The following is a 20,627-nucleotide window of genomic DNA, read 5'->3' on the forward strand; positions in this document are numbered from 1 at the left end:
CTTAAAAGCTTAAAGATGCATTAAATATTGACCGCCTCGATGATGTCAATGATGTATGTCTCGGAACGTTGACATATATAAATTGTGAATAACGTCAATCGCTCATTTCCTCTTTGGCAGACATGTTTGACAGGATTTTAACTCCTTGCCAATTTCAATATAATGTCCGTTGTGGCACCGGTTAAAGTTAAACACACCTGAGCCACTCGGCCTAGCCTCGGTGTTTTGTCTGGCACTATTTAAAGTACTTGTGTGTACTTGTGTGTGCTGTAAGCTGTACTGTGTGTGCTGTTATATACAAACAAAGGACACGTTAATAATTATAATTGCACTGTTTTGTAATGTTTTGTTTCTGTATCGCCTGAATTCTTTTAAACATTTTAATGTACAAAGTTTCTCAACTTTTATCACAATGTCTGAGCCTGAGGAAATGATCGAAACCTGACCCGCATCAGATCGTAACATGGATTATATTATTTTATAACATGTTACATGTATCACGTAGGTTTGAACATTTACTAGGCCCCGTATTAATATAGGTTGGGACAGTTACTGGGGCCCATCATTGACAAGTAATTTCATAAATTATCGAAGTCCAACTCTTGGTCACGCACTAAATATTTAGCTTTAAATTTAGTGTAGTTGTTGTTATATATAAAGAATATAATATGTTATGTAAGTTATATATTATATAATATAAGTTATATAAGTGACCTTCGTCGCACCTAATAACTGGGTTTGACACTAAAACTAGGGAACAAGTGCTCCTCGCTGCAGTCCTCATCTGGTTTACAGTTGCCGGCACGTTAAATTATGCAATTTTAGAGTCCCTGATTACCGTCCCTGATAAACCAGTGTAGCTAAAGTTGCTCCTTTGCTCCTATTTATTTTTCCTCCTTTCTGTAACGCGTACATTATGTTGTACTCAAGATTCGAGAACAATTATTATTAGCGAAGGCTAGTGAATGCGACTCAAGACTCGTATAATATATATCCAGATGCAGATGTTCGCTTAGCTGGTATTAAGTTGCAACATTTGTTTCTCAATTCATGCTATTGCTACTCAGACGCTTATTATGATATTATACGGTCGTACGGTCTATTTCTCACATAACATTGTGTTCTTTCGTTGTACTTTCGGTACACAGTACATTTTATATTAAGATATTCCGCCTAAATGAGCTATCTTTATAATTGTAGGTTATGAACTTCTAGAAGACTGAGGAATGTTCCCTTTGGGTTGATGGTTTGCTTAATTCTGAGTTATAATGAAATTTCGTGAATTAAATGGAATGAATAATGACGTAATATCCTTCTTATACAACTTCATTTTTTAATAGTTTTTATTAAGTGTTTTGTGTTGCTATGAATAACTCCACCCGATTACTGACCCCATATCCTCCCCACAGAGTTCACCAGAGGTTCGGGGTTATCCCATCGGAGGACTCTCGGACTTATCACCCCCTCCCACGGCCACGTCACCATGGAAACATGAGTTGCAGAGCACGTGCAGTGAGGACAGCGCGCTTCACTCTGACTCTGATAACCTCCAGGAAGACTCCTTGGTGTCACGTGTTAGAAAACAGCTAGAGTACTACTTCTCACTGTAAGTTTTCATTCGTATCATGTTCGAGTTCAAAATATACAACGTTCCATCCATCATATTTTGTTTCAAGCAACCAAAGTATTGAGAGTTGGGACGTCAGAAGGTTGCTGATTTGATATTAAGTAGGTCAAACTAAATAGTTTGCTGTTCAAGAGCGAACAAGCTGTTACATGTTAAATTGGCCTCTTTTTTTTTTTTTTATCTAGACACTTATTTTACTTCGGTGTATTCCAACAGCCACAATGTTACACAAGTGCAACCAGCCAATTACAGGAAGCCGAAGGATCTTTTTGGCCAGTGACGGTTAAGGTAGTGTGTACCATACTTTCTTCGTCCGAGACTTTGCTGCAATGTGCAGCTCCTCATTTAACCCTCACACCCGATTTCTCGAGTATTCGGCTGAGTAGACCGGGGGGCTGCATAGACCACTCATGATCCTTAGCTGAACGTCGACGACGCTCACCCCACGACCAGGCAGTCAGTGGGTTTCGAACTCGCAACCTAACGATTGTAAGACAGGCGTTCTAACCAACTGCGCTACCTGGCCGTGCCAGTCTTAAAACTGAAAAGTGCACTTTGATTAATATAATAAACAGTGTGGTCAGTTTTGCAAAATACACATTTGCCTGCATTTTCATGGTAAGAGGTCTGTAAAATGTTAAGGCCAGAGGGGGGGGGGGTAAAAGTCGATTTTCCAGTTTTCACATATTTGTTCAGAGCTGCTGGAGACAAACAAGAAGAAAAAAACCGGATCGAAATCTGACCTTGCGTTTTTAAGATATCGCGCGCCAAATATTGAGGTTTACATGTAATTACATGTAAAACTTTAACTTAAACTGTAAAAAGTTAAAAGTCCCTTAGTTGAGAATACTGGCCACATCCAGAAGCTGAAACTTGGCACAGTTGTTCCTTGGGCTGTCACCCACAATTCTATTGCACAGAATTTTGATATTTGCCTCTGTTCTCGAGGTATGAGGTTAACTTTACCCCAAATTCGACATTTTTCAAAACGATGTTTCCAGTCTGAATTTTTGGGCTACCAATTTTGTTCGGTCCTATAGACCTTGGAGGGGCCAAAAACATTTTCAGCTCTCTACTAACTAGTAAATGTACATTTTGCATAACTAACCAGCCGACATGACGTCGCGTCTCAATATATTAAAATGTACGTAAAGCGTTCATTACAGCGTATATTTATGTCCTGTGAACGTTGAATATGATTTACCAAGTAACTCAATTTTTGAAGACATTCGTTTCCCAAATATGTCGCCGTAATTACCTTCATGACATGTGTTAATCGTCGATAGAGTTAGTTCTAATAGCAGAGCTTAATAAGCTATGTTGAATTTATTTTGATTTACATTCTTCTGTTTGTTGATAGTTCCAGAAAACTATTCTTTTAGGTTAATTAACAATCTCAAGTCACTGGACTATAAAGCTATGAAGCGTAAGTTATTAGGTCAGTACCAAGTCGAAGATGCGACAATTTTCAATCTGGAGGCCTTTCATTAATTTCGCCCGCAATCCCCTGCATTCTTCTGAAGGCTAATTGGCCTCGCACAACTGTACTGCACTCTAAGCCGGCAACGTTGCACAACACGCCTACATTGTGGGAAAATCTGCATCCTGCAAGTACGTTAAACCTGCAAGTGCGTTATGATTTGTCGCTTAACTGATCTATTGCCCAATATATGTAGGTACATAATCACGGTATTACTTTATGTGAATAAAAGCAAACTTAATCATGATTTTCAGCAGTTTTTGCAGAGATCAAGACTGTCACATTTATTCGTTAAATATTTTACCCTACGATTTAAACTTTACACTATCACAGCATTAGATATAATAACTTAATAAAAACGAGACTTAATATGGAAATAATATGAATAGGGTAAGGCACATAATTTTGTCAGGGTACCTAATTTTGTCATTTTGCTCTGAAAAACTGCCTCGGCTCGGAATTTCAGCTTGAAAGAAAAGGATTGTGTATAAAAAGAAAGCTTAGACTTTGCTGAAACTGCTCGTACAAAGTTTAAGTTTCTAGCTCTTTTGCATCTGTGTCAAAAATGAAGGCGAAACTGTTAACCCGAAAAATAAATAAGATCCTTAAGGTTTTCTTAAGGAATTTTCAAAATTTTGATTTATTGCTATTTCAAAAGTAATTGAGCTAGCTTCATGCCATTGCATATTTCAAATATCTTCTACAGCAGAAGTATACGTACAAATTTTCAAGTCTCTAGCGCAATTATTGTTCAAGTTACAGAGGGTGACAAGATTAGGTTCGATTTTGCCAGAAGTACCTAATTTTGTCAAAAAAATCGACCTTTCTCAAATTTCTTGTAAATCACAGATTGTGTTGAAAATGGCCTTAAACAACTATTCTGAAGTTTTTTTGCCCATAGGATATGTATAAGGCACTTAAATAATAGCATAACACTTATAATAGCATATTTTCGCCGAGAAATATTAGGTGGATAATCTGATTTTTTCAATCTAAAATGACTAAAAAAATATTTGATGAAATTACTAAGCAAGTGATCTATCTACAGACATGAAAATTTCAACCTAGGCCTAGAACCAATCGTTTTTCAAGATGCCAGTGGTTTCAGGGGCATTTGGGGCTATTTTCTAAGATTAGATACCCAAAAAGTGTCATCTTTTCATCAAGCTACAAAACTATGAAAACATCATATCTTTGGGATTTTTGAGGTCAATGTTGGTAAAAAAGCGCTCGAATGATGCATCCAGGTAGTCTAAAATACCGAGAAACGGTTACTTTTTGCACAATCTTCAAGTGACAAAATTAGGTTCGGGGTGACAAAATTAAGTAAAGTCACCTAATTTTGTCATTTTTTCAAAATAATTTTTTTTAACATCTTCAACCCCAGCAATTTCGATCATTTTTGTGTTAGAACTTGCCTAGACTGTCTACTATAACATGGTGGAGGTTTCATCTAAATCGGAATTTCAGACGAGGTTAAAACCCATGGTTTATATCAGGCAGTCGGAAAATTGCCAAAAAATGACAAAATTATGTGCTTTACCCTATAACGTAATATAATATGTCCTACAACGTAATTAAAAATGATGTCACAGTGTCACTTAGGTAGAGTTCTTGTTTTGAGGCGTGCACTGATCTCTGTGTGTGGTTATACGCAACAACCAACTCTAATTACCGATCTTGGCTTGCAGGCCCTGCCCTGTTCATTATAATTGTCATTGTTGCTCAGTGAGTTACTCATTGTTGCTCAGTGAGTTGCTCATTGTTGCTCAGTGAGTTACTCTTTTCAGAGAGAACCTGTCGTCAGATCAGTACTTGATATCGCAAATGGACGGTGACCAGTTTGTCCCCATTTGGACCGTCGCTAACTTTAATGCTGTAAGTGAACATAAAATATGTATTATTTTTGAAACGAGTGTATTTATTAGAATATTTTCGACATTATGTCGTTGTCTAACTGAAACTTTTGTTGAGGATCATGATTTTGACTTTCTTGCTCGGTAGGCCCTCTTTATAAGACTCGAATATTGATAAACTTACTAATGGCAGTGACTTATTTTACATATTATTTTCTCGTGATTTTACAAGAGTAACGTGACAGATTCGCTGTCTACTCATGTTAATACTTTAATACTTGATAAATATTAATAAATTCTCGCTAATATTTTCTGCTGTTCAGGTAAAGAAGCTGACAACAGACATAGAAGTAATAAAGGAGGCACTACACAGTTCCACGGAGGTGCAGATTGACAGTACAGGAAGCAAAGTCAGGCCTGTTATCAAGAGGTGCACTCTAATTCTCCGAGACATTTCCCAGCACGCCACAGCTCAGGTTAGTTATGGAGCGACAGAGGTCCACTCTCATTCTCTGTCATGACATGTCAGGTTACATTTTACGCGTGTGGTTAGACTTCTGTGAAATTTACTTATTGCTGGACGAATTGCGCTTTCTTTCCAATTCATCATCGTTTGAACATGCAGTGCACGAGATTTTATGCGCTTTTTTCGTACGATCCTCTGATTTCTGAGAATAAAAGCACGTGGAGAATGGGTTGCAATTCCATGATTTATATGGACTTGTCTCAAACCAATCAATATGAGGAGATGTAGTAAAGTCCTTTTTCATCAAATTACAGTCTCATGGTGTGGTGATAACTGATTCAATCAAAAGTTTTTTGTTTTCTCAACAGCACTTCAATGACTTCGCTTGAATCAGAAAAAAAGTTGACAACAAGCCATCTTCCTAAGTTCACATATCACGCAATCACTTTGTCAGACTTTGTGGCGATTATGACGTAGGACGACCACTAAACTCACTTACTTTCCTCAGGAGATAGCAGGGCTGTTTAACAACTCGTCCGACTGTCCTCCCAGTATTAAGTGTACCTTTGCTCACAACAACAGCTGGTTTGTGGAGTTCCGGACAGAACACGAGGCTCTCCAGGCTTACTCTTATTTCCGGGAACACCCTCATTACTTTCACGGGGACCTCATCAAGGTATATTACTAACGGGCTAAATGTAATGATTCTGGTGGTACAAGAACTACTACTACTTCCGCGTGTGAGAGAAAATGCCGAATTAACTTATACATTCGCCTTTAGAAATAACTTATATAATTTATTACTCAGGTTCGTATAAAAGCAAAACCAATACAGAGAAGTTCTCCGACAGACTCCAACCCAGTGGCGTACAACTCCGCTCTGTATCAAGGAAGTATGCCATGTTACCCCGCCATGTTACCCATGATGTGGATGCCTCCTTCTGGCATGGTACCCATGGACCATGTGGTGAGTGTCCTTCCTTTCGCCCACCTAGGCCTGGTTTCCTTTTTATATTCTCAAATTAGCCATCAATTAGTACTTGAGTTTAACATGATATCAAATAAATGTATTAATATGGGCGCAATATATTAATTGCGCGCATTTTTCTATATCAAATCTTTTTCAGAACTACCCGGCTCAAGGAGGGTACCCAAATAACGTACCAGACCACCAGGATTTGGAGGACCACCGCTACAGGTTTGTTAACTTCTACTATTTCTAAAAGTAGTAACATGTGTACTTTTCTAGTAATCTCATGAAGAAGGGAAGCGTCAGCCACTTATCCCAAAAATGTCGCATTTTTTACATGAATATTATACATAATTCAGAAAGTTTTATATTAATGCAATTTGTATTCCAAAATAACCAAAATAAACGGCAACGACGCCCCCATCGCCACCAATACCGAATATTATATCGGCTTTGTAATATATTGACATACCTGTCAAATTATATGTGCGAAATCTGTTTGATATTTTAGTTATTCTAGAATATACCGTCACCGATACCAGATACGAGATTCAATTAGCCTTCCGAGTGCACTTTCAACCTGACAAACTTTGTCAATATCCCACCCAACTTGGCCACTATTTTACAACCGTGGAGGTAAAGCTATTACCCTGGTAAAACGTTTGTGGGCCGAAGGCCCGAGAAATTATTACTAGGGTAATAAAATGTTATTATTACACCCCTTTACAAAACAGCGGTCAATTTGAGCTCTTTTTGACTCCTGTCGATCCTTGGTTTAGGAGACAACTTCACGTGACATAACTCTGTATCATCATTGGACTACTTATACTGTTCGCCATGTTACCTTAAGGGAGATTACATGCCAGCTCCTTATTGGATGATTTGTTTAGTCATGTGCCTGGTAATCATTGATAGCTGTGAAACCCGTGCTACTTCTTATTCGCTCTATACCCATTGGTAGTGAGCTGGCAAACTAGTCATATTTATCCTGCCAGGAACTAGAAGTAGATTTCGTACTGAAAGAAATGATGAAAGGGTAGAACAACTGGATAACTCCTAATTTGTCAATCATTCTCAATTTTTATTTCACCACTTTAGCTACTATGTAACCGTTCAGCTCCATAGGTTACTTCATTCTCTAACTATTTATTTCCACTATTCTTCTGGAACTCACAGATCGCATAGACATTTAATAAGCCTATACTACACATTATCTGTGATTATAAGCTCATTCTCTACCTAACTGTGGATTCTGTGTTCAAATAATCGCAAAAAATGAACAAAATTGCCCATATCTCAGTTCGCGATATTTGCAAAACTGACTTCGCTCAAAACAATAGAACTCAATAGGGTTTCAATATTTTTACATGAAATTTTCAGAATCAACGTAGAATCGCATTTCGACCTTAAGTTTTGTATTGGAATTTTGAGTTAGGCCTTTTAAAAAATTTGGCGGCCAAATTCCAAAATTTGGCCGCCACTAGCTACAAGTAAAGCACCTAAAATCTGGATTTTGGGCATGTTCAGGGTATTTGGCTAAATTGGGCCTAATTTGGACCAAATATGGGCGTGGCTGCCCCGCGGGCACCGTTTGGCGGTTGGGGTCCGGGACCCCCTCAAAAGTTCGGTCACTGGTCCTAGTTTGTTGGTCAACTGCTATCTCGAAACCAAGTTTCACAAAAAAATCAGGGTGAACCCCCCCCCCCCCCCCCCCCCCCTTAAAAGCTATTTGTAACTTATAATTACTATTTTCAAGAACTGTAGGAAATTACTCATTTCTTGTAATTTCACCACCGCTGACCACAGCTCACATGATGTCAAAACATTTGGTTATTTCGGGGTTCCGATATAAAATATTGATGTTTATTAGGGACCATGGTAAGGTCACTAACTAAGGTAACTCACTAAGGTATAGTAAGTAAAACAACCCTGATACCTAATGTAGACTTTGTTCAGGGTACGAAGTGCTGACTCAGCAAACTACACAAACAGAAGGAAGCCTCGTCGCAATAACAGCAGCAGATCTGGTGGAAGCTGGAGGCACTCTGATGTTAACAACAGAGATAGGTAGGATATCAAGATTTACAATATATTTAAAGATGATTATTGGAGAACTTTTAATTTTAGGGGTTGAACCTTGTGGTCTGGAATCTATATCTTTATTTGACAATATATGTCAAGAGTCAATAATATGCCATTTTTACAGGTATTCACGCTCGAACAACAACACGTATCACCGCCACAAGCGGAACGACAGTGACGACAGCAGCACAGTGTCCTCCGCAAGCTCCTACAATGTTCCACCACCCACAAAACATGGCGCACTCAACAAGAGTCCTGCTGCTGTCCCCAACAACAACAGCACTGCTAAACGTAGTGCTTCCCAGGCTAACAACAAGCAGACCCCCTCCTCCGGCAAACACCTCCAAAACAAATCTAACGCTCAGAACAAACCTCCTCATCAGTTTAATTCTAATAGACAAACCCTACATAATCACAAGAAAGCAGCTGTAAAACAGCAGCAGCAGCCTCAACCCCCTGCTCTGGAGAAGGATATAGTCCCCTTGAAGATACAAACGAAGGTTCCAATTAACAAGCCTCCAGAAAAACATATCGATCTAGAGCCCTCGCAGTTCCCGCCCTTATCATCAAATCCTGGCAGTGTAAGTGGACTTATCTCACTTGATTGATGTGGAATCTAATTGATAAACACTGCTTTGATTTAAGCCTATTATTTTAAATTTAGCTAATCTCATCATGCGACAAGTGCAGTGTGATAATGTATTATCTAGAACTGTTATCTTTTCAGGATGTTGTCAAAGTGAGTACGGCATGGTGTAAGAGGAACGATAAGCCCGCCGAACCCATCTCCCCCAAATCAGATAACAGCTCTTCTTCAACGCCTCCTCGAGTTTCCGGCCCGTTATCCCCTACCAGAAATCAGATGACTAGTAGAGGCGGAGGTACCGCAGCTAGGGGAGCTAAATATGGTCCCAGAACTGGTCAGTTCAGGGCTGATAGTTACTATAACCGGGGTACCCGGAGGGTGGTAGAGAATCACGTGTCTGCTGATACTTCCATCAACTGGAGACGCAGTAGTCAGGGCTCTAAACCCTCCAGGTAACATTCAATATCATCTAATATTGTTGGTCACTCATTGTACCATGATGAACATTGAGTTCTGGAGAAAAGCTGCATATTCTTTTAGCTCATTGTAAAGCTGTGAACTATTCTCAGAGCGATGCGCCCAATGAGGAGGTCAAACAAAAGCTCTGAAAGAAGAGAGACAGATTTTGTTCCTGATATTAACATTAAGGCGGTTTCCACTGTAAGTTTAAAATGATCACACTTGATACTTTAAACTATGAATTTTATTCGTTATAAATGGCAGCTGTCCCGAAAATATCCCAAAAGTCACGATGTTTTTTGTTTGTTTTTTTGTTTCCCTAAAAAACAATTATCTAAGGGTTTCAGATACACTGTCCATTAAACGTCTAAACCCTACATTTTGATGTTTTTCAGGAGGATTTCTCCAACCGTCCGTCCTACTCGGAGATGGCTGCTAAAAGTTCAGGTAACGAGTCTGACCCGTCCCCTGGCCCCGTTTGTAACGGAAATGCTGATTCCTCAAGCGAAGAGGACTCTAACAAGGCCTACAGAAAAACATTTTCCGAAGTAATCACAGCTCAGCAAAACTCGTCAAACGTTACGTCACCGCCTGATCACGTTACCGTGTCCAGAAGATCTGAGTCAAGTGATTACAGTGCTCAGAGTCCTACCACTCCAAAGAACGAGGTGGTCAAGAGTGAGATTGAGGAAACAGTCTGGACTAAATCAACGTACAGGAGTCCTAAACCTAAGGCTGTTAACTTGAAAAATGTTTACAAACTTGAGACCAAGTTAAATGACCTGGATATTTCTGAGCCGGTTTTCCCGGCGGGGGCCCCTACTGAAGTCGATTCAGGTCCTTCTAATTCGACGATTGAAGAGAAGGAATCAGATAATCTGACGACACCTAAAGATATAATCACTCTAGAGAACACGCCTTTCAAAGCTGCTATAAACTGGTTCGATGATGATGACGATTTCCAGGATGATGATTTCCTGATCGATAGCATAACAAACTGTGTTGAAGAAACTCTGACAAACTGTGTTGTTGAGAATGAAGTATCGAACGATCTACGTCCACAAAATGATCTTGATCACGTACTGGCTAATGACATAGCTCATGTGGACGAGGACTGTCATCTGCCAGAGAATTGCCTCAACGAGGCAGACAAGGAGACGCCAGCTGTTGAGGACTCGAATGTTGCTCTCAATTGTGTCGAGAACTGCCAACCAGAGGTCGTGCACAAAGTTTATGAGAATGGTGACGGCGGAGAAGAAGCCGAGACAACTGAGACGTTGGGGGCTAAATCTCCAATGGAGTCAGAGTGTAAAAAGCTCTGCGCATCGCCAAAGCCCGATATTTTCCTCCTAGAGGACCCTCCAAAAGGACCAGGTTTCGAGGCGGAGGTTAGTGCGGTGGAAAGCAAAGTTGTTCTGTCACCTGAAAACGAGGAGGATCACGACAGTGAGTATGATTCTGAGAGGGACGAGTTTTACTCCAGCTACTGCGAGTCCCCGGGATGGGAATGACACGTGACCCCTGATAAGTTACCGGGCCCCCGGATCTCTGGTCCCCTAAAGTTAGTTTTCTGTAGGATCTAATATTGTGTTCTGCGCACGTCGCCCAAACAACTGCTTAGTATCTCAATGTTATTCATTCAGAGACACATTACGGTGACATCTTTTAAAGCGGGTTAAATCTTTACTAATTATAACTTGATAATAATATGAACTGTGCTTAAGTAGTCCTGGGCGCGGGTGCGGGATGAGTTCTGAGAGAGACCCTGAACACACCACCGCACTGATAGACTCAATCAAGAACAATGTTCATTAAACAAGGACACCCCCGTTCAAGACTCTATGCTCTGTTTTCTTTTAAACTCCTCCCCAGAAGATTCGCGCTTGAATTGTTACTTAGACCTTGAGTATTTAAATAGTAGTTATATAACGGGTAGTGAGATTGCTATGTTGAAATAATAACGTTGTGTATTGAGCACGCTGAACAATAATGATAAAGGTGCTAAAGGTGATTAATAAATGGAGCAATATATAATTATAATACCCCCTATGATAATAATATGCACACAATAATGCAATGATGCTGAAATGAGTAATGATGTTGTTAATTTAGTAATTTTTTTGTGAAATTTCATCTTATTTTTACTTTGATTTAAATTTTCATTTCTCTCTGTCGCTTGCTGGGCAAGATGATATATAATAATTATTTGAATACGTTTTTAATCCGATTAAAATTAGTGTGTTGTGTTTATTTATTGTCACTGACCAGGGTATGTAACTATTTGAATCGTGAATTTGTCCCCTATACAGTCGAGAAACGACGAGAGAAACCATTTAGCGCATGGAACTTATTTATTATACTTCATTTTCCAGTCTTAACAGTCTTGCTTTGAACCGAGACTTGATATTAGATTTGTTTAGCTATTGATTAGTTACCATTATATTTTGAATGCTATTTTGAAGCCTTGGTTATTTCCTTTAGATAGAATTGTACTCATGCCTGATAATGTCACTACTAATGTTCAAGTTTGAAGTTTCCTGAGTATACGTTACTTTTGCCTACAGAGCAGGTACCCGAGCAGACGGGGACAAAACCGTGAAACTTCCAGCTTCACACGTGCAAACATCACACGTGCAAATATCACGCGTGCAAATATCACACGTGCAAATATCGGAAATCAGACCCAGTGCTACTTATTTTACCTGCTCTGTAGCTTATGTCATATTTTGCCTTTAGTTCTTTATAATATAATCATTTTAAAATTAAAGCATCACAGAATGATTTTAATTGGCATCCACAACCTTCTGGGAATGTGCTTTTAGTTTTCATTTTCGTAATATTTTTAACGCGTATTTATTGTAATTGTGATTGCAACACTAACATTGGTAACCTATTAATCAGATAATTTCAAACTTAAATGATTTCGGCAAAGTGATAAAGTATTGATTCAGTGATCTAATATGATGTATTACACATGGAAAATATTAATTGTTATTAATTTGATGATTTGAAATATTTGATTAATTTATTTGTTCTGATTATTGCTCAATATTATATGCAGATGATACGAATTAGATATTAGCCTAAGATCGGAATTTTTGTCAGTCATTAGAAAAGATGTTTAAAATAGTATTTGTTTTTTGGATTTGTAGAAATGATAATTTAATTATTGTTACTAATACTCGTACTTTAGGTAGCATGTGTTATTTGGCGTTGTTTTTTCTTTGAAAAATGTATTTTTAGCCGATTTATTTGTTCAGCACCCAGTTCACAAGCCTTGTTCGGAGAGTAATATACTGATAAACTTATAAAAAATGTTAATATAATTATAAAGATGAATTGTTGGGAAAATACGTGCTTTTCATGGTTTTATCGACAAATTTTCGTTTTTTTGTGTTATTAATGAGCTGTGTTAAATCTGAACTGTATCGCTTGCTTGATCGCCTTACATTTTGTTCGTTTTATTTTGAACAGCATCAAAACTGGCAGGACCATATTGCCAGATACTTTGTAAATCTTAGACTTCGTTACTGGGCGGCGCTCAGCCTGTCATTCCGCCGAATCTTTATGTTTATAAACATAATACATAATAGCCTGGGGACCCCAGGTAAAGACTTCGTCAAACTATTAATTAACCATTAACGCGACTTTTACATTTTACACTTACTGGAGCTCACAAAGCCGCGGATCATTAAATATGGCACCTAGGCGAAACTTGTCATACGTTGTAGACCTGCACCGCGCACTCGCAACTCGTGCGCGGCGAAACTCACTGATCGAGATCATTCCAAAAATGTATGACAAATTTTGTGCTGACGCTGTGAAAAGGGGCCATCTACTTAGGACGTCCGGCAAATTAAATAGGGAGGGGAAGGTTTTGGAATTTCGGACAGGGAGAGGGGGTGGTTTCTGAAAATCCGGACGTCCGGAAATTTAGGCAGAATTAACGAAAAAGTCCCATTGAGTCCAACTCTTTGACACTTGTTTGACTTTGAGTAATAATTACTCAATGAATTTGAGTTGGTTTTATTTGTACTCTTAAAAGTAGCCGGCCCTGTCATGGCTTTAGAAAACAATGGTACAACAATTTTTTAAATACGAGCAAGTTTATTTTTATTGTGCACCTTGACCTAGCTCGATCCTATTTCTACTTTGTATTGAGTTTGAGGTTGTCTGCCGCATAACTATGTCTCATATCAGTCTATATTTGAAATATAATAATGAATATCAATAAGTTGGAGTTGGACTACAGTATCAAATGCAAAATGTTATTGTTAATCGTATGACGTATAATGGTATTGCATTGGTAAACATTGAACATGAATTTTACTTTTAGGGCATAAGGTTGACAGATGATATTTAATTTTAAGCTAAATTTCTTTGAAGTAGCGCGTGCCGCGCTTTCTTCTCGAAATATTATGGCACGAAGCTTCGACATTCGAAGTTGCGCGCGCCGGGTCAGCCCAATTAATGCCTATCAACAATAAACAAGGCATAAAGAAGCATAATTAGGCAGGTTTTTAATCGATTTTTGTGCAATTTTAAGTATGAATCAAAGTCGATATTTTGGTAAATTTCTAATTTTTATAGCTTTCTGCCAGAAAATAAATCTGGGTTTCTAATTCTATAGTATAGAGGTCCGGGTAAGTATAAAAATACACTACGTCTACATTATAGTACACTTGCACTTATAAGCATATGAGCTCACCTAACCTGGTCCAATGAGCGGTATAGTATAGTAAACGGAGAACAAGCCCTGGTGACGTCATTGCATAATCACGTCACCTCAGCACTCAGGCTCATAATCACGTCACCTCAGACCCAATCAATTAACTGTGTTTTGGCCTGGACAGCTCCATGTTATATTACATGATCTTAAGGTGACGTACGACACTTCTCCTATAACCGGAACTTACCTGGGGACCTCAGGCTATCATGTTCATAAACATAGAGATTAGGGCTAGGCGGAATGACAGGCTGAGCGCGGCCCAGTAAACCGGAACCGGCCACCCAATCAATATGTCTGCCTCTGGAACTGGAAGGCTGCATGCATTTTCACATGGCCAGCATCTATTTTTATTAAGTAGTTTAAAGAGTTGTGCGAGAATCGAGATGACGTCCAGTTAATAATCATAAACGACCCGAAATGCAATTTGCAGACTTCTATTATAACTATACAACTAAAAGTTACAGTGTATCGATCATTGTACCATGTACGAGATCATGGTTAGCTTATGTTTGAGCCGGCTGACTGTCTTCCTGATCTACCGCAAATACAAAGCCATAGTAAGCATTGTGGCACATCAGCACTAGATGCAGCGCACGTACGGCCGGTTGTTTTTAACTTACAACCACTTTTAATTATCGGCTGTTTTATGCTTAGCAAAGTTAGACAGTGAACTATTCAAAGCAAAAATCAAAAACCAACACTATATATAATATGGTTGATGGTTGATGTGTTACTTGCTTGACTACGCCCCTAAGGCTAATCTACTGACATAAGTAAACCTCAATTGTTGGTTAAGCCTAAGGAATACACTCATACAGCTCTACGTGCATTATGATAATATTATTTTAATATTGTATTTGTAATGATTATAATAACTGCAGGACAAACCGACTGTCAAAATCAAGTTTCTGCAGAAGTGTACCTTTCGGTAGATAAAAACTGGTCGAAAATTGAATATGGATCGGTTTTATATCTGTATGACTACGAGCTTTCAGTTTTGTGAAATTTGCATAAGTTGTTATATGATCGATGGTTGTTTCGTGTGTTTAAGTTAAAGACCACCGATGATCATAACAGCTGATGCAAATATTAAGTTTTTCAATCGCATTGAATTTGAAAGTTTGACGCCTGAAAGATTTAACATAACCTTAACTGCATGATTTATGATGGTTTAACAGCGATTCAATTTCTTCATCAGAGCACGTGACTCAGGGGCTCTGATGATGGGACAGACTGAAATGGGAACAAATCATAAGTCGGTCTGCACTGTGATTTCTTTAAATACTGTTATAACACTCTTCGGCGGTGGCCAGCGAATCAGGTAATCAGACTGACCTCAATATTTAATCAATTTGATGTGCTATGTGGGAAAAACATGTAACTTAATCAAAAAATAATATCAAGAAATAACGCCCTTTTTTTAAATAGATGCACAATCAGCGAAGGAGCAAATTAAGAATTCTGAGTTGCTTTTTGTCCATTAACTTTATGAATTTCATTGTTGCGATTTATTCAACTTTGAGTCATATTATGTAAAAATTAAGATCCCTATCTTCTAGTTCTATTCAGTTAATTTGGCTTAGTACATTTACTCCTTTTTTGTGGAGAGGCTGGGCCTGGGTGGCCCACGAGAGGATAGCATGTGGATGCTTTGCCTACCTCTGGGGTATGGTAGTCCTATGGGAGGATGCCGGTGGAATCAGAATGTGTAATGTAGGATGATGGTATGTGTTGTGAGATGTATCATAAATGAACGCTTAAGTGGTAGCTGGGTGTGGAAGAGAGAGGTGAACTAAGACAACGTGTGAGTAGTCGATATGTTACACCAGTCTGGTCTGCAGCTCCTCTGGCACATTTAAGCGTTTAGTGTGGTTTGCGAATTTGACGATTGTGGAGATGTGTTGGTTGTCGAATACCTTACTCGGGAATATTATAGCGGGTTAATTTATGACTGGGAAAAATAATGACCGGGAAAAATATGGCGGACTTTCCCAAAAACCGACCAAATTATCCCGGTCATGTATTTACCGGTGGCCGACCTTTCAAGTTTTTTTTCAGAGGTCAACAAATTTTCAACCGAAATTTCTGTTTTTGTTACTTGTTAAAGAAGTTATTTCAATTTACAGTTATATTATTATTGATATTACAGTTATTGATATTACTCTTTACGATTCACTGATTCATGGGCAAGAGAAGTGAGAATCACGATCCACCCTGAAATCTGATTTCTATAACCAAATTGTGATTTTTATAACGAAATTATGGTAGCAACCGCAAATAAAGTTACAGCCCTCCATCCACTGCTTCAAAAGTCTTCTCTACACTCTAGCACATATGAGACTTCAGGTAAAATATGATGATCACCACCCCCTTGGAACCCCATAATCTGAGTCGGCGGGTTTTTTTATGACTGGTAAAATTTTTGACCGGGAAAAATATGGCGGAATCTTCCAAAACCCACCACTTTATCCCGGTTATAATATTCCCGAGTAAGGTATGTCATTGACGGAGAGGTAGTAGTCCCGGAAATATTGCCCTCTTATTTGGGCAATACCCGGGCATTGTCCAAGAAAGTGTGAGACAGTCTCCTCTTCGTCGCCGCACATAGGACAAGCACTTGTGCTTGATTTGCGAATGGTATGGAGGTGTTTGTTTAGGCCACAATGTCCCGTGATGAGGTGCACTGCAGTTCTGTAATTTTGTCTGTTGTTGTTGAGTGTAATGTTAATATTTTTGATGATGGCGGTGAGCTCTGTTTGATAAACAGTGCAATAATCAGGAAGCTTGAATGATCTTTCCTCTAGGTTAGTGTTGTTATTGTCAGTGGTGATGATATAGCGAGCCCCGCTACCTGAGTCTGTGCGTGACCCGTCTGTGCAGTAACAGGTGATTGTCTCACTGGGGATGTTGTCACTTGTCGATGGTGTTTTGAAGTGATCTCTATACTCAATGTTGTCAGCTCCAGGAGTGGTGACTGTGAAATGCCGTTCAAGCATCAGAATACAGTATCAATTCACTATACAGTTTACAGTTTACTACCATACTTATTATCAAATTTATCACGCGTCCTCTTCAGTTCACGCATGTCACGTGACCATTGCACGCGCAGCACGCGCTACATCAACTTCTAGTAAACTGCACCACACACGCGGTGTGCTGTTCGGATATAATTCAGTATAATATGTGTTACTAACTTGCCCAATACCATCTCGTTCTGTGATCTGCCTCTTATCTTGAAATTAACACTAATTTTTAGCATGTCAGTTACCCACTCTTCTACTCTTGATCAACAGGTCCAGTGGCGTAACGAAGGGCCCTGCTGACCCCGCTGTGCAGGGGGGCGCCGTCTTAGGGGGGGGCGCCAAATCGTCGTTTGAATGTGGGACAATTTCGAAAACTTAACTAAAGTACTAGCAAAACTGCGCGTTTTGCTCTAGATACACACTTTTTTAGAGATTTTTACCGGCGTATCTTCTAAAATCACCTAATTTGTTCAATTTTAGGGAGGGGCACCAAAAGGGGAGGGGGCGCCAACAGGGGGGCGCCTTTTCGGCAGGGGGGCGCCAACAGGCAACGTTACGCCACTGAACAGGTCAGTCAGGCAGTGGTTCACATTCTTGGTTGAAATCTCTGTTTAGGGAGATTTTTGGACTCCCTAGCTTTCTTTGAGAATAGGAGCAGTATGTGTGTCTTATATCCTAGCACTCTGTCTAATTGTCCGGTTTACAGGGCGGTTGATTACTCTGGGCCACCCCATATACTTTGTTCTCGATCCTGGCCCTATGTGGCAAGTTTGCTCCCTAAACCAAAACCAAGTTTGCTCTTTAAACCAAAACCAAAACCAACCAAATACCCACTCTTGACTTGTTGCCCTAATTTGCCCTGATTTATTGCACGAAGACGATAAGTGTTCTCGGCTCCAGCTATCTTACGAGTATCCGGATCCCTTTTGTCAGCGGTTCTATTAGAAGAATTAGACTGCTTACAGTCCCGTACCCTGTTGAATATGGTTATCGCAAGGCTTGTATTATATCTAGTTTGTCATTATGAGCTGTCACATTATTCACAGCTCTTTACAATTGTGCAGGATATGTAGCTGTCGGCTGCTTTAACTTCGGATGGTGTGTTCCTTATCCTTGGGACGTTTTAGACGTATTTGCGGGATTAATCTAAAATACTTTCAGAGTAAATATCATAAAAGAAACTTTCACTGAGACCTTCTCGGTATTTTTATATTCTCAGTATTTATAAACAGTGTATAAATTTACACATTGTAATATGTATATATGTATAGTGCGCCACTGTTATTTGTTTTGAAACTTCCCGCCAGCCAGTCTGAGGTGACTCGCAGTCTGTCCTCATAATATTCAGGCAACCCTTGCGTGAAATTATCGGTAATTATCAGAGTACCAGTGTCAACGTCTTCTTTACCAGTGCAGTGTCCACGACTTTCACCAGTGTCCACGACTTTTACCAGTGTCCACGACTTTTCGGGGAAAAAATTCCCGCAAAATAATATAAACACTAATAGTGTAAATACACTATTAGTGTAAATACACTAATAGTATACACTAATAGTATTACACTGCCGAAATCTTGTTACTTTTACTCTTTACATCTGATTTTAGCATTCCAAGCATCATGATGACCGCTAATAACATAATATTGAACTCGTCTCCAGAGCACACAATTTACTCAAACTGTTATTTATCCGTTATAATGCTAAACGATCTGTCTAAGTTATACGAAACATTTCTTGCTCTTGCTATGAAACAGTTCTGTTGTTCCAATTTTATGATGGCGGATTAACATTAACGATCATTTCGTGATCACTGTCAAATAGTTTTACTTGAGACATGTAATGAAATACTTCGATTAGTCATTGATGATAGTTAGTGCCACTGCAAAACTAACACATAATTCATTCAGTGTATTATACTGAATAAAACATACGTCCACTTCATGCCATTGCCATTGTGTTGAAAAAGTTGTTGTATATTTTGCCATTTCCATAAAGCAAAAATCAAAATATTACTATTAGCATCAATTCGATCATTTTATCTTTAATCTGTAATTCTTGATATAACAGAAGATGCCGCAGTGAACATAAGCTGACTGCTCCAGAATCTTAATCTATAAAACGACTGGTCGAGAATCTGGAATTAGGCTGAAAATTGAAGTATTGATTGGTTTTAAATCATGAACGATCACTCTTTAATTGTTACAATGAAATATGCATGCTGTTATGATCAACAGTAATACAATGGCCGTTGTTAACAACAAAAGTTAAGACACGCAAAAATGCATGCTTTATGGTTAAAACCCGAAAAAAATCCGTGATTAATGGAGGTTAAAATCCATCAGAGAAAAAACGAGTGACTCTGATATGACGATAAAGATTTAAAGGCAAATTAATCTCGCATCCTCTGCAGTTCACGCATGTCATGTGACATTGATCAACCAATTAGACAACTATAGTGTTAGCTATAAATATCCCTTTCTTATCTTGAAATTGAACTGATACTATTTTTAGTTGTATAAGCAACCCCAGCCCCTGCTCTGTACTTTACCATTTGATAAAGATCTATTGATAACTCTTAAGAGAGCATACGTCTAGCTCTTGGCTCCGCTTGTGTGGATCCTTTCAATTGTACCTGCACCCAGGTCCCAGATGGTAGGCTCCAGCTGTCTCGAGACAATTCGGATATCTTTTGTCAGTGGATGGATTCGAATTTGCGTACAGGATCCAGGGTTCCTGTGCACTATTGAAATGTTAATAAGTGCACCGGATATTACCGCACAGTCTTTGAGAATGAGTATTGCACTCTACTGTCGAATGAACGTTAGACTGGTAATTATCATTATGACTATAATTGTGCTGGAAAGATAGCTGCTGGATCCCTGAATTATGGCTGGTGCTCTATGTTTACACCCGTACTCATTGCTCTCTTAACTCGGGGGTATACATTTTTTTCAGAGAATTCTGTAATAATTTTAATGTCAACTTATGAGATCAAAAGTCAGAAGTCAAATTATTAAATACACCTTGTTCAGTTTAAACTCAGTGTTTATTAAATATTCCAGTTTCCACTTCCAAATTCTTAATTATTCAAAATACAAATATTTACAGCTGATTCCAATTTATTGGAATTGGTGAAGAAAGAAGAAATAATACAACGACAGGGCATCATCACAAAACCCACTCTTACTGATTGGTAGCAACATACATGTTCTAGCGGAAGTTGTTACTCTCGTGGCCAAGATGGATAAGTCATTTAACGCTCAAGTGGCGCCCGGCGTTAAGTAGGTGTCTCACTTTGCCTGATGTGCAGGGGACTGCGCATGAGACACCAGCCATTGAAAAGTATGATG

At 38.9% G+C, this 20,627-nt stretch overlaps 1 protein-coding gene across 2 annotated transcripts in view; it reads left to right on the plus strand.

Annotated features, from left to right (window-relative positions):
• The window catches only part of LOC134818830 (uncharacterized), a 54,038-nt gene extending 41,064 nt beyond the window's left edge, over positions 1-12,974 (plus strand). Inside the window, exons 1-12 of one of the 2 annotated variants that reach the window (XM_063828522.1) lie at positions 1,191-1,246; positions 1,410-1,606; positions 4,898-4,985; positions 5,287-5,439; positions 5,938-6,105; positions 6,238-6,396; positions 6,557-6,627; positions 8,356-8,466; positions 8,606-9,062; positions 9,209-9,519; positions 9,637-9,727; positions 9,922-12,974. In XM_063828522.1, the coding sequence (XP_063684592.1) occupies positions 1,244-1,246; positions 1,410-1,606; positions 4,898-4,985; positions 5,287-5,439; positions 5,938-6,105; positions 6,238-6,396; positions 6,557-6,627; positions 8,356-8,466; positions 8,606-9,062; positions 9,209-9,519; positions 9,637-9,727; positions 9,922-11,037 (2,925 nt within the window). In that variant the 5' untranslated portion in view covers positions 1,191-1,243 and the 3' untranslated portion in view covers positions 11,038-12,974. Of the gene's footprint in view, positions 1-1,190; positions 1,247-1,409; positions 1,607-4,897; positions 4,986-5,286; positions 5,440-5,937; positions 6,106-6,237; positions 6,397-6,556; positions 6,628-8,355; positions 8,467-8,605; positions 9,063-9,208; positions 9,520-9,636; positions 9,728-9,921 lie in introns of those variants that run through there. The other variant, XM_063828514.1, reaches the window with a different exon arrangement.
• The last annotated feature ends 7,653 nt before the right edge of the window (positions 12,975-20,627 follow it).

The sequence above is a fragment of the Bolinopsis microptera genome, chromosome 1 (assembly GCF_026151205.1).
Source record: "Bolinopsis microptera isolate Bmic1 chromosome 1, MBARI_Bmic_1.0, whole genome shotgun sequence".
NCBI lineage: Eukaryota > Metazoa > Ctenophora > Tentaculata > Lobata > Bolinopsidae > Bolinopsis > Bolinopsis microptera.